This window comes from Sinocyclocheilus grahami, unplaced genomic scaffold (assembly GCF_001515645.1).
Source record: "Sinocyclocheilus grahami isolate Dianchi unplaced genomic scaffold, SAMN03320097.WGS_v1.1 scaffold229.1, whole genome shotgun sequence".
Taxonomy (NCBI): Eukaryota; Metazoa; Chordata; class Actinopteri; order Cypriniformes; family Cyprinidae; genus Sinocyclocheilus; species Sinocyclocheilus grahami.
The window spans coordinates 1,193,823-1,209,491 of NW_015505408.1; the positions used below are offsets into that span (position 1 = coordinate 1,193,823).

The following is a 15,669-nucleotide window of genomic DNA, read 5'->3' on the forward strand; positions in this document are numbered from 1 at the left end:
ATATTTGTAGCAATAGCCAACAATACATTGTATGGGTCACAATTATACATTTCTCTTTTATGCCAAAAATCATTAGGATATTAAGATCATGTTCCATGAAGATATTTAGTACATTTCCTACCGTAAATATATCAAAACTTAATGTTTGATTAGTAATATGCATTGCTAAGAACTTCATTTGCACAACTTTAAAGATGATTTTCTCAATATTTAGATTTTTTTGCACCCTCAGATTCCAGATTTTCAAATAGTTGTATCTCAGCCAAATATTGTCCGATCCTAACAAACCATACATCAATGGAAAGCTTATTTATTCAGCTTTCAGATGACCAAAAACTTTTTAGATTCAAAATATTTACCCTTATGATTGGTTTTGTGGTCCAGGGTCACATATTATTTTCTAAAGGCAATAAACAGCATCTTAAACTGACTTTTCTGACAGGGATGTCTTTTTATTATCTAGTTCTTTGCAAAAAAAAGTAAGTTGTAAGTTTTTACTGCTATATGCATTACTCATATAGTAGTCTGATAAATGACTAAATAAAAAATAAAAATAAAATAATCAGTCTGTTATTCAACATAATAGGTGAAGTTGCGCGCATTGTATTTGCATACTACAGAAACGGTAGGATTGGAATGGCATTATGCTGTGCACAGACACACACACACACACACACACGTCTGGTCAGCTATCCTTGTGGGGACTCTCCATAGGCGTAATGGTTTTTCTATACTGTACAGACCCTATATTCTATTGCCCTACACCAACCCTACCCCTAAACCTACCCCTCACAGGAGACTTTCTGCGTTTTTAGATTTTCAAAAAACTTAATTCTGTGTGATTTATAAGCTTTTGTATCCGTGGGGACCACAATTTAGGTCCCCACCGTGACACGAGTCCCCATGAGTCTGTGTGTAGTCAGGTTTAAGTCCCCACCAGGATATATAAACCAGCACACACACACACACACACACACACACACACAGTATGTGACTGGAGGCTCTTGCACCTCCCTCACGATCATTCCCATCAGTGGAGCTTCATGGACGGACAGGAATGGCTGGGTCACGGAGACTTGTTCATTTTTTCACGGCTTTGTGCGTGTTTTTGTGCTGCAGCGCTCCGGTGAACGGAGGAAAGCGAGGAAACTCGGATAAATGCAACTACAAGGTAAAAAAACACACTCGAGCGAAATCTGTAAAACATTAGCGTGCGATGTTCCTGTCAGTGACACGAGCTGAAAACTTTACGAACAAGTTTAGTCATGTCACGTTACCTCAGAAGAACATTTAAAGCTCGTTTTTTCTTAAAGCGTTAAGCCTAAATGAGAGTATTCAGCAACTGTGGCAAATTATTGATCACAAAACTGTGTTTTTGCAATGTGTGGAAGTTAAAATAGCCTACAAGTATCCGAAAGCAAATATCTTTATTTGTAAGGCAGATTATGTGTGTTTATTTGGGTTTACACTCTTAAAAATAAAGTTGTGGTACCATAGAGCTTTTGTAATTTTGCATGTCTTTAATAACATGGTAGCTGGTTCAAGTTGGTCTACCTGGTTGACAAGCTACAATGTTCCAAAAACCTTAGCTGGTTTGTTGCTGGTCTGAGGTGGTCAAGCTAAAACCAAAAATAAAGGGCTAAAACTTAACTTTCCCACTTTTTTATTATCTAGTTCTTCTGAAAACCATCTCTGTTTTGGTGGCTTCAAACCCCAGAATCTAAACCATCTTAAAAATCTTTATTTTTAAGAGTGCACCTGCATGATTTGTGCTGTGTATTTGAAGTTAAAGTCTTGTGCAAACAGTGTTCATCCGGTCAGGAGCATTGAGCTTTTGGGAAATGGCCTTTTTAGTAGGTCAGATGTGTGAAAGAGTCTCTCAGTTGGGTCTTTTGTTGATCTTTTGTTGCTGGAGTTGACCTGTTGATGCTTTTGTGAATGGAGTTGAATGGTGGTAGACTAGAGATCAGTGGGGAGACGGAAATTAAAAAGGCTTCACAGCTTTTCATGTAAGCATTCAGTTGAATTTCTATCCTTATATTGGCATTGTAAAAATCCAAACTATGGCGAAACACGTTGAAAACAAATGGTTATTGAATTATGGTTATTTAAAGGGACAGTCACCCAAAAAGGAAAATGTACTCATCATTTATTCACCCTCAAGTTGTTCCCAACCTGTATGAGTTTCTTTGAGCTGTTGAACACAAAAGAAGATATTTTGCAGAATGTTGGCAACCAAACAGTTGACGGTAGCCATTGACTTCCATAGTATGGAAAAAAATACTATGGAAGTCAATGGCTACCGTCAGCTGTTTGGTGGATGTTTAATATATGGCTTAAACTTTTAGATTTTATAGACCGCCACATGACTGCTTCGTTAATGCTTAACTGTTTCTTAACTTAACCAACCTTTGCCTTTTTATATGAGTATCAGCTATCAAAAGATGATTCAAAAATGAATATGGCTGTAATACAAGATAATTCACAAGTCCATATTGTGTTGGCAGTGTTTGTCTTGGGCTTTTCTTCCTGCTGACCCGTGTCTGGGTCGTTTGCTGATGACAGACAGGCTATTGACGGACAGATTGCCCCACAATCTCATTGTCTTGGAGGGACAGGGCTGCTTTGAAGTCATTTCCCATAGGAAGTCAGTCAACTGTTTGCTTTAGTAAAATTCTTTGGCATTTCCTTTTAGGAAGCACAGTTCGCCTCCCTCCACTGCTACATCAAAGCCGTCCTGTTGAGAGAAACACTTCAGGTGTGAATGAATTGTGTGTTCTTGTGAGCCGTTACACTTTTTCTTCTGCGCTGACAACTGGGCTGAGACATAGTTGAACTACTACTTTTTATAGACAACAGACACTCAGACAGTGTGTGACTTCATTAATGAAAGCTGGCATTTGTGAGATTCTTTTTTGTGCATAGTGAAGATGTGCTTTTGCATGCTCTCTGCGTTTTAAAGGACATTTCGACTTTTTAATGCTGTTTTGAGATCGTAAAATTACTGAGGCATGTCTATTATGCTTTATACCATTACTCATACTTAGATTTAGTTGTTTGATCACGTCTCTAAGTTGCGAAATTTGATGCATAACCTGTCCTGCCGTTTTTGTGGTATGAGTATGAATGATGCCTAAAATTGTATGTATTGTAGAGGAGAGGTGAGCTATTATTTTTCAGTGCAATCAGACATAAAATTGACGTGGGTCAGTAAGCAGTCATCTTAGAAATGTATGTTTTGCATGGTCAAACACAACTCACAAAAATGTATAATTTTTATGATGCATGCAAAATTAAAATGTTTCTTTTTAAAGAAAATGTAATGGTTTCTGTCACATATGTGACCCTGGAGCACAAAAGCAGTGTTAAGTCGCTGGGGTGTATTTGTAGCAATAGCCAAAAATACATTGTATGGGTCAAAATGATTGATTTTTCTTATATGCCAAAAATCATTAGGATATTAAGTAAAGATCAGGTTCCATGAAGATATTTGGTAAATTTCCTACTGTAAATATATTAAAACTTAATTTTTTATTAGTAATATGCATTGCTAAGAACTTCATTTGGACATCTTTAAAGGCGATTTTCTCAGTATTTAGATTTTTTTGCACTCTCAGATTCCAGATTTTCAAATAGTTGTATCTCGACCAAATACTGTCCTATCCTAACAAACCATACATCAATGGAAAGCTTATTTATTCAGCTTTCGTGATGCATAAATCTCAGTTTCGATAAATTGACCCTTATGACTGGTTTTGTGGTCCAGGGTCACATATTGTGTCTGTAGACAGTTTTATACTTTGCATCATTGTGTTTTTGTCAATTCTCATATGCAAAGACAAAAAAACGTAAAACGAGTTTATTTTTAAGATGGAAAAAAAGTGCTAGTTTGTGTCGCATGTTGTCTCTGTGTAGAGTTTTATACTTTGTCTTTGCTTTGTTTCCTGTTTTTGACTGCACAGTTCAGGTTAAGTCTCAGGAAAAACAAAGGTAGATATTTAAATTGGCCTCTGAGCTTTGTTGGCCTCCAGCCAAGGCTCAATTGGTCCTCCATGGGGGCCTTTTGGATTCGGATTAAAGTGGTTGTTCTCTCCGGAAGTCCCAGGCCTCTCGGCTCAATAGCATCCTGCCTTCGGCTTTCCAACGAGCTCTGTGAGATATTCCAACTGCCGGGGTATCATAGGGAGTCGTAGAAATGAGCCTAACTTTCCTTTCCTTCTCAGAGACTGACCTCAAGCCCCGTATCTCTGTTTAAGAAATAAAGGAATTCATTACGGAACGGATATTACCGGCTGTGTAATCATCTTAGAAATGTATGTTTTGCATGGTCAAACACAACTCACAAAAATGTATAATTTTTATGATGCATGCAAAATTAAAATGTTTCTTTTTAAAGAAAATGTAATGGTTTCTGTCACATATGTGACCCTGGAGCACAAAAGCAGTGTTAAGTCGCTGGGGTGTATTTGTAGCAATAGCCAAAAATACATTGTATGGGTCAAAATGATTGATTTTTCTTATATGCCAAAAATCATTAGGATATTAAGTAAAGATCAGGTTCCATGAAGATATTTGGTAAATTTCCTACTGTAAATATATTAAAACTTAATTTTTTATTAGTAATATGCATTGCTAAGAACTTCATTTGGACATCTTTAAAGGCGATTTTCTCAGTATTTAGATTTTTTTGCACTCTCAGATTCCAGATTTTCAAATAGTTGTATCTCGACCAAATACTGTCCTATCCTAACAAACCATACATCAATGGAAAGCTTATTTATTCAGCTTTCGTGATGCATAAATCTCAGTTTCGATAAATTGACCCTTATGACTGGTTTTGTGGTCCAGGGTCACATATTGTGTCTGTAGACAGTTTTATACTTTGCATCATTGTGTTTTTGTCAATTCTCATATGCAAAGACAAAAAAACGTAAAACGAGTTTATTTTTAAGATGGAAAAAAAGTGCTAGTTTGTGTCGCATGTTGTCTCTGTGTAGAGTTTTATACTTTGTCTTTGCTTTGTTTCCTGTTTTTGACTGCACAGTTCAGGTTAAGTCTCAGGAAAAACAAAGGTAGATATTTAAATTGGCCTCTGAGCTTTGTTGGCCTCCAGCCAAGGCTCAATTGGTCCTCCATGGGGGCCTTTTGGATTCGGATTAAAGTGGTTGTTCTCTCCGGAAGTCCCAGGCCTCTCGGCTCAATAGCATCCTGCCTTTGACTTTCCAACGAGCTCTGTGAGAAATCCCGCTGCCAGGGCATCATAGGGAGTCATAGAAATGAGCCTAACTTTCCTTTCCTTCTCAGAGACTGACCTCAAGTCCCGTATCTCTGTTTAAGAAATGAAGGAATTCATTACGGAACGGATATTACCGGCTGTGTAATCAGTTTAACAAAAGTCTCGTCCCCGTCCATCTGGTTAAGTTATGCTCTCTGAGAATGATGGCAGCCAAACCTCACAAACATTAGCAAGCATCTCGAAATTGTTTCCAGCAAGAGCAATGGTTTCTGGGGGTGCGATTAGCATCGGGGGAGACCGTGTTTTTCATGTGTAAACCTCAGTTGTGCTTTCAAGGGAATTGAGGGCCTTGATTAATATTCAACTTTGTAGAGCTCGCTTTTCCTTGGGCGCTCAAGTAAATGTTTTGCAGAGAGTGTATTTATTTGTTCGCTAAAGAACTTTAAATAATAAAGCCGGAACGCCTTCCGCGTATGACAGATACCGGAAGTGAGAGTAAAGTGTTTATTACGTTTGAAATATGGACATTTTTCTTATGAAAACACATGGATTCGCTACAGGAGGCCTTTATTCACCCCCCGGAGCCGTGTGAGGCACGTTTTATTATGGATGCGCACGCTTTATTTGACGTCTTGTGGACAGAAACACCCGCCAACTACAACGATAGAGCTTGGAGGAGCCAGCACAATTTTTAATATAACTCCGACTGGATTTGTCTGAAAGAAGAAAGTCAAATACACCTAGGATGACTCGAGGGTGAGTAAAAGATAGGCTAATTTTCATTTTTGGGTGAACTAACCCTTTAATGACAATCTTGGGATAGTTCACCCAAAATTAAAAATTGTCGTCATTTACTCACCCTTATGTTGTCTCAAAAGAACACAAAAGAAGATATTTTGTATCATAATGCATAATGCATCCCCAGACGAACACAAGCAGAATCCCGGCCAAGTCCTTCCTTTATTATGGTGGTTCAGGGATCTAATGCAAAACCTTGAGTGCATATATGGGCCTTTTTCCATTTCTGTGTGTGTTTCTCAAAAGAGCCCTCACACTTTGGTTCCTTGTCCTCGTAACATCTGGTTGAGGATAAATGATGGGGAAGGGGGTGTGTTTCATGCGCTCACGGTGCGGAGAGAGAATGAAAGGGGGGTTCACTCTGAGTTATTTCTGTGCCATCTTAAGGGTGCATTGAAAACCATCCAAGCAGCTCATCACCTTGGAGGCTGTGTCTTGTGCTACGGTGGGAAAATCCCTGGTTGGCTGGCTCTGAATCGGCCCGGTTCATTGAACCGCTTTGAATTCTGGGACGGAGGTCTTTCAGCGGCGACACATCTTTTGACCGGACGAGTGCTCCTGCCGCTCGCTTTGAATGGCAGGATGTCGCTGGTCAACTTGGGTATGTTAAAAGTGAATTAAGTTCTGACACTCTGTTCACCTCGGCTGGGGGGCATGTGATTGGTCAGTGATTTTTCTGTGATCCTGTTAAAGCTCTCGGTCTAAAGTTGACCAGGCCTGCTTTTGTTTTGGACAGTTTGACATCTTACATTCTTACATAACACTATGAATTTTATCAATCAATCAATCAATCAATCAATCAATCAATCAATCACTCAAAAACGGTTATGGTTATTAATATGTAATTTTATAATGTCAACATCAATATTTAGTCATATTAAAATAATTTACATAATTTCTATATATATATATATATATATATATATATGATATTCAATTTATATTTTATTATTAACTAATACTAACATTTAAATAATACATTTATATAGAGAGAATTTTCTTAATATCAATTACTTTTGTCAAATGTGAAATATTTGTGTTTTTATTACAATATTTCATAATATATTAATGGTTGTTGTTGTTATTATTATTTGTATTATTATTCAAATAAACCCAATCTATCGTTAGCTGGAACATTCCGGCCATTTCGTCCATTATAATTCGCATGCACCGTGCATCATTGTGAGCGAACTGTCTCTAGGACCCGGAGGACGAGGCGTCACTGCAAAGGGACTTTCTGCTATCAGTGCACAGACAGACGGGTTGTTTACCAGCTCAGAGCTCAAAACAAGAGCACGAGAGCAATACTTATTTGATAAATTATACAAAATTGATTTTTTTATAATGAACTTCAGTGCTTTAAAAACTAGATGAATTGTTTCATTATTTTATTTATTTGTGTAATTATTTGTTAAAATGCATAATATATATAAAATAATAATTATAAAATTGTTTATGAACATACTAAGGTGAATATACTCTTTATAGCTAAATCTGTACCAATCTCTAGCATTTCTGTCATGCCGCCCACTTCTATTCAGAATCAACCATGAAACGAATAACATGCTGAAAATTAACCATGCAAAACATAATTATTTGTAATATGGCTATAAAATGTCTTCTAAACCTAATGCAGAACAAATCTGAACATTTATTTATGCTATTTGAGCTCGCACTTTAACCTCATAGAGCTGGCGATGCTCTGGCGACCCCGAGGGCTGTGACCCGAGCCTGTGATCTGTGGTCATATACCAGCCCTTCCTCTCTCTCCCTGCCGCCCCACAGACTGAAGTCATTACAATCAATTAGCTGCTCTTTACTCCGGCCTAATCAAGGATCTGGTACAGAGCAGCTTCCTGCCTGTAGGTTTCAGGCAGTGATTTGAGATTATACAGTGTCTGTCGTTTGCAGGGAGAAGCATGCTCTGGGGTGGAGGCATCCTGATGTTGCCAGTTTGTGGGTGCTTGGATCAAAACCACAGCTTTGTATTTGTTATCGCTGATCTTTTTTTTTTTTATCTGTAATGAAGTCCAGAGTGTCCTGAAGTTGTGAAGTTGAAGTAAAGGACGTTAGGTTGATACAAATATTAGATTCCAAGTAAAAAAAACGACGCTATTGACTTACTTGTTGCACATCATTATACACTTTTATCATATACACTGCGATTTTTTTGCAGCAGTGCAATAGAAGAACCATTTTAGGTTCCACAGAACAATTCTTTAAACATTTCTAAAGAAACTTTTTCCACACAAAAGAACCTTTTGTTTCATTAAAAAGTTCCATGGATGTTAAATGGAATGCCAAGAGCCTTTATGTTTCGAGGTGCTTGATTCATTGGTGTATGTTGCTCCAAAGAATCAGAGTTTGTAGTCTTCAAAAAAAATGTAATAATTTCTAAAGGGATTTTACTTTCAGCAGACATGAAATAAGTTGTAAACAATTTCATTTTGACTGAATTATTCTACTTAAGTACGATAAGTAAGAGTTCATGCACAGATATTTTCCAAAAAGTGAAAGAAATAAAATTAATGCACAGTTCATAGTTTTTCCTGTGTAATCTTTAATCAAAATGCATTAAATTAAAGGTGATTTGATTCTAAGGACAATTTAATAGTTTTTTTTTAAATTATGAATGTACATATTTTATATAAAAAAAAAATACATTTATATATAATTAATGCATAATTACAAATATATATATATATATATATATATATATATATATATGTATATGTGTGATATCGAAAAAGAATGTATGTATGAATGTATGTATGTATATATATACACAATATCTCACAGATGTGAGTACACCCCTCACATTTTTGTAAATATTTTATTATATCTTTTCATGTGACAACACTGAAGAAATGACACTTTGCTACAATGTAAAATAGTGAGTGTACAGCTTGTATAGCAGTGTAAATTTGCTGTCCCCTCAAAAGAACTCAACACACAGCCATTAATGTCTAAACCGCTGGCCACAAAAGTGAGTACACCCCTAAGTGAAAATGTCCAAATTGGGCCCAAAATATATATATATATATATATATATATATATATATGTGTGTTTTCTAAAAAGCGAAAGGCATAAAACGAATGCAACAACCAGTGTAAAGGAGCTCGAGCAGCTAAGCTCCTGCGTTCACTATGTTTCGAGCTTTAAACATCGGTTCTGGTGACTCTCAAAAGCAGCTTTATTATGAGGGGCCCTGCACCTCGGGCTGAAGGGTTAGTCAGCATGTGTTCTGCTCTCTTGTGTCTCATCCGTCCTTCTTGGCACCGCCTCTGTGTTTTCCATTAGAGAGAGATGATCTTCCCTTCTCTTCCTCTTCTTCATGGTCGTGCGTTTCTGGACGGCCGTGGGCAGCGGTGCATTCTTAACTCATGAAACCCAAAACTTCAAATCCCACAAGCCCTCTGTCCTCCCGTCAAGACATCCATTGTTTGTGAATGTCATCTGGCGGCTCATTCTTGGCTGTGTCTTCTGGTCTCTTTTCTCGGTGTGTGTTGTGTGGCTGTTTGTTCTCGCAGGGCGGACACACAGTGACTGTTTTATCAGCTCCAACTATTAATCCAGGCTATAGAAGTGTAAATGAAAGGGCTTTTTTGAGGATTGCTTTCTCTCATGTTGTTGGGCTTCTGAAAGCGTGTCTGGACTCGTTTCAGGGAGTTTCAGTCTGCTGTGTTTACATCCTTTATTTAGTAATGTGAATTTCAAACGATTATAAAAACAAGATGATAATAAAGGAGGAAGAATCCAAACAACAAAGATCTCTTACGAGTTAAGTTGGACGTCTTGTTGACATGGGTTTCCTAAACATATCACACTATGTTGTTTCTCATTAACAGGACGCACGTTTTATTCATTATGGTTGTGAAATCATTTATGTTTCATATTTAGTTTAGCCGCAGATATGAATCCAGCAGATGTTCGTGAAGCTTTGACCTTTGCCACGTGTTGAAAGGCACTGAAGGTCAACCGTGCACAAGTTCAGAAATCAATTTATGATGGTTCACAGGGTTCAGAGGCCAGATCTTCCCAGATTCCCGGTGCACATGCTGCACACTTTTCATGACTTCTGTCTTCAGACATTGTTTTAAAAAAAAAAAAAGCTGGTCCTGGATCAGTGGGTTGAGTTAAGCTTTACCTAGACGTTTTAGGACTGGAAAACCCATCACTAGAGAGGAAGTTGAGTGTCTGAGCGTGATCTACATGAACTCTGAGACTAGTTAAAGCATTCTTCACCCGTCCTGTGATAAATTCCCTACTAAACGCGACGATGTTCACTCAAATGAGATCAAGAGAGCACCTCGACTGCACTGTGTTTACGTAAATGAGCTGCTGAAGTTCCTCAGAGCACATGTAATGGCATATGGGAGCGTTTTTGTGACAGAAGGAGCTGGGAAGACAGGAAAGACATTAAGGAGAGCAGACTGAAGCCCTCCAGCATTTGACTGAATGCCACAAAGACCCTTCATCAGACGCTCCTCGCTGACCTGCCCATCCGGTTCCTCTTTGGGCTGAGAGATGGATGTTTTAGGTGCTTTATCGGAACAAATTCAGTGTTGTATGTAGTGGTGTTTGTTTTGTTTTGACAGCAGTGCTGGAGCTGACCTGTGTAAAACCGGGAAATATGACTGTCTTTGCTTTAGTTGCATGATCACAATCACTCATTTAGCCTACTATATCTATATCGCTCAAAAATCTCTCTCTCTCTCTCTCTCTCTCTCTCTCTCTCTCTCTCTATATATATATATATATGAAGAGTTCATTTGCAAAAACAGGTAACTCTGCATTTAACAATTTAAAAAAATCATGTTTTTTCATTGTGCATTCCACTTAATCTCAATCAAACTAAAAAATGACAAACAAATACAGCTAACTAACACAATAAAACATGAAAACGGAGTTATCTGTTTTTGCAAATAAACTCTTCATATATATATTTTATTTATATAATGAAAAAATAATTTTAAAAATGTATATAAATAAATGTGTATATATAAAACAAATGATTTGTATAAATAATAATTATTCCAGACATTTTCCCAGTATAAATACATAGGTCAAGAGTTTGGAATAATTAAAAAAAAATTGTTGCTTGCCAAGGCATAACGTACAGTAATATTGTGAAATTAAATGTGCAGTTTAAAATAACTATTTTCTATTTGAATATGATGTAAAAAGTAATTTATTCCTGTGATGCAAAGCTGAATTGTTTTAGCATCATTACTCCATCAGAGATCATATACAGTATGTCTAAGACGTGTCTTTTTTTGTTCTCAGTATCCTGTTGATTTTGAATTGATGTTGATTTAGCATCAAAATTGTTCATTTCATACCATCTTTTAGGATCTCCTTTAGTCGCTCTCATGTCTGAAGTTGCGTCTGAGCGTCAGGATCTTTGTAGCTGCTGTTGCGTTGCAGACGTGCTCTGATGACCGTAATTACACCGAGGAAGAAAGCTGATACCTGCTCATTAATGCCAAATGATCACCTGCAGCTATGGGCCGGCAGCCGGAAAGAAACTCAATCTGTTTGTTTTTGATGTCAAAACTAATAGTTTGAATACAAGTTAGTCTGATTCATGACTAATTTGTTTTATATTTCATGTTAAATATTGTAAATATGTTGACACCATCACTCTCCCATGGTAAACATAGTTTCCTCAAGTCAAACAAAGGCCTTTGCGAAGTCAAGCGTTCCATCACTGATTTGTTTTGTGTTTTTGGTGAGACATGAAAGTTGCATATAAAAGAGATTGATAACAACAGGACCCGATAGCAAACACAAAGTTGATTGTCCTAGAAAATGACTATTTTTGGAATATGAAATTGGAGACACATGTTGAGGAAATGAGCAGTGTGTGTTCGGGCTCCGCTCAGATCGGCTGCAGTCAGATTTGTTAAATCAAATGCAAAAAGGTGCTCGTTTCCTCTGTTTGGACATTGGGGGAAGAGATTTCGCTGATTCAAGTGGTTTTGTCAAGGAGGAGATGTGAATATTGAAAAATTTATTTTCTAAACCAAATGACAGTTTAATAAATCCATCAATCAATCAATCTATATACATATATATATATTATGCTATTATGTGATGAAAGTCGAGTTGAAGTCGACTAGTCGCTGATGACGTCATTAATGAACAAAAAATCTGGAGCTGAGACTCAAACAGCTTGTGCACAGCTATTGCATATGACACAACGCTGCCCTCATGGCTGTTGCTCCTATAACAGTTGCTCCTTTTTATCAGTTCTTTTGTCTTTGGGTCGTTATATTTCTCACAGATTTCTGCTCGTTCTAAATCAGATACAGATAAAGTAACACAGTAAAGATTACATTAATATGAATGCATTAGTGAGAGCGACTGCGTGTGAAAAATTCTACCTGGCAGCGTCTCTCTACTAGTAGTGAATTTAGTTAAGAAATATATGCTTGAACTTTTCAGTTTCTAAGCTATTTTATTCAGAAATCACAGAACAGTGTTGACAATACATTTCCGCGCTGAATGATTCTGTGCACGCGCTATCTGCGCGAGATGTATGCGCTACTGTCTGAAGCCTATGTGTGCGCTACAGTGCAGCGGTGCATTAGATTAGAACGGCGATTAATTTACCTGTACAATAAGCTGTTTAAAACGTGCATTCTCCCATTCAATTTCGAGCATCCAGTAATATAATCACACATGTCTTGTGGAGCGCTCTCGGAGTATGCATTTATTTGTCATTTTAACTGTTTGGAAACAGAGCGTAAATGTGGAAGTCCTTCAAAGATTTCTTATCCTGTTGTGCGCTCTATAGGACCAGCGACTAGTCGACGTCAGGCTTAAAACGTCATAGCAGAGCACTGAAGTCGACTAGTTGATTAGTCGGTGAATATATATATATATATATAGAGAGAGAGAGACTTTTTTATAATATTTAAATTTGTATATACAAATGCAAATAATTTTTTTAATTTGTTAGATAATAGAAACTTTATTGCAAAGTAAAGAATATATATATATATATATATATATTAAATGCATTAGAAATTGTAATTAATTGTAATTTTGTATTTAAATAATGTAATTATTGTAAATAATTGCAATTAAAATCATATATATATATATATGATTTGAATAAGATTTTTTAATTATATATTTATAAATGAAATATATAAAAATTCATTTTTGAAAATGATTTATAACATTACAAATTTTGTGTGTGTATACATGTAAGTATATGTATAGATGTATGTATGTACATACATATATGTATAGTATATGTATATATGTATATATATATTAGGGCTGTGCAATATATCGAAATTATCAAAATATCGCAAATGTACATATCGCAGTATGCATATCGCTACAGCTTGCAATATTTGGGGCCATGAACAAAAGACAGAGAAAATCACTCACTGCTCTTACCTAAATAACTTTTATAGCTTAAATAAGAATCAGTGCATATTGAATTCAAAGAGTAAATACTACGCAGTGTCTTATTTTTCCTTTTTATTATTCAGTTCCTAAACTCATGTTAAAATGATTGCACTAATGTTAAAAGTGTGCGCAAGCACAAGGAATTTGTTGTGGTTTTACAGGAACTCTTGGTACATGCATACATACATACAAATAACCATATATATATATGACACAAGATAGTTATAGAAGTTCACTGAACTGACTCAGCAACAGCTGAGTAAAACGGTTTCATCTGAGCATGTGGCACTTTAAGCGTTATCGTATCGCATATCGAATATCGCATTATTTAATGAGTTATCGCATATCGCATTTTTCTTCAATATCGCACAGCCCTAATACGGATGATAGAAAGTCCTGTCTTGCAAAAGTGTGTGAAGGAATTAAAATCTGTTTATTGGTTAACATGTTTAGATTTCTATTATTGTGTACATTTGTGCATTTCTATTGCAATGTGAAGCTCAAATAAAACTCATATATGACTTTCTATCATCCGTCAGATATTTATTGGATTGTTCTGTATGGAGGGAAACCTGAATGTGAGTTTTCTAAAGCAGTGACTAATTTGGTTTTTGACTATTGGTTAATGTCACATAAATCCTTTACAGTATAGGACCAGGAACATGTATTAAAGTGAATAGGGTGAATTTTGTAAAATAAAGGCAATTTCCCCCGTCACAACAGTGAAAGGTGCTGATCTTGCTTTGTTTCTTTTATATTCCAAGCAATTTGTTGGGCAAACAGTGAGAAGTGGTCTGGGGGTTTTGTTTGTTTTCATAGCGCAGAGGAACAAGCCCCCCGAGAGCATATCAGCCAGATCTGAAGCTCAATATCATAAGTGCATGTAAGATTGTATTGTAATTTGAAAAAGTCTTATAGTAATATTTCATACTTTAATTTTTTATATTAAGAATGATTTTAGAATACAATTTTTTATAATAATAACTATTATTATTATTATTACTCATATTGATATCTAACAAACAAAGTAAATTAGTTCATATATATTTTTATATATTAGTTAATTTATATTTTATATATAATATTATAATTTATATATTATTTCACATATGCAAATGAATCATAATTGAATTTGTTAGAACCAGGTTTGTTTTAGTATCATTGAGATACTATTATAGTATTTTACATGTTTATATTTAGATTTTTATATGTTTTCATATAGGCTAATATAGTTGATATTTTAGGAATTTTGTTGTGTGTTTTTGTCATTTATTGATTTTAGTTACTATACCCTCGTTAGAACTTTAGATAAAAATGCGAAATGTAGAACTATATTGCAAAATTTAAAATATTAAAAATTTCTTCTATATTTAAATCAAATACTAACTATTTTAAACTGTATTTAAGAGGTAAAAGCAAACCTGTAACTCTTGAAAAAAATTGCATTTTAAGTTACAATCACAAATTTTCCAGAGAAATTGCAATTCTTTTTTTCTCTACAACAAATCGTACAGCTAGTTTTAGTATCGGGTTTCACTGAAGCTGTGCTTTCTGCCATTCACTTGTGATATTTATTCATGCAGTTTATTTGCATCATCTGGGATCCATATGAGGCGGTTTGTTTCTTGTAAAGAATTACCAGTCTGTTCTGAGAAACCATAAAGAAAGCAGCGAGATGCAGGACGCCTCAACTTCACGTGTAATCCTAACAAACGCCGCTGGGTAGTTTAGTGAGTTCTCAGGCTAGAGAGATTATCCACCCCCTTCCTGATCCCAGACCAAAGAATAGCAGCAGTGTCCCTCTGATTGATCATCGCTGGTCAGAAATCCCATCATGCTCTCTCTCCCCTTCAGCAAATTGAAACCGATAGCATGCATGTTCCTGTTCAATGCGGGGGCAAAATCCCGGAGGGATGCATTTCCTCCGAGTCGGGTGGGAGAAGATTGAAGCAGCGAAGGATCAAACAAATAGCTGCCCTTTGAAAAAAGTGTGGTCTGCTGGCTTGTTTGCCGTTGTCTCCATATGGTTTACAGCTAATTGGGTTCTTAAGAAGGACCATCTACACTTGTAACTTAGCTGGCAGTGTTCTCATTAAATTAGCTTCATGTGTGTGCTGAAATACCAAAGCACAAGTCAAACCAGGTACTTCAAACTGTTTGCTTTATGTAACGTGATTATGTGTCTGGATTGGACTGTGAGAAGTTAACA

At 36.2% G+C, this 15,669-nt stretch overlaps 1 protein-coding gene across 1 annotated transcript in view; it reads left to right on the forward strand.

The window, feature by feature from the left end:
• Positions 1-999: 999 nt before the first annotated feature.
• LOC107597177 (interleukin-17 receptor D) overlaps positions 1,000-15,669 on the forward strand; it is a 37,694-nt gene continuing 23,024 nt past the window's right edge. The window contains exon 1 of the mRNA XM_016288131.1: positions 1,000-1,171. Coding sequence (XP_016143617.1) covers positions 1,058-1,171 — 114 coding nt within the window. The 5' untranslated portion in view covers positions 1,000-1,057. The remainder of the gene's footprint in view (positions 1,172-15,669) is intronic.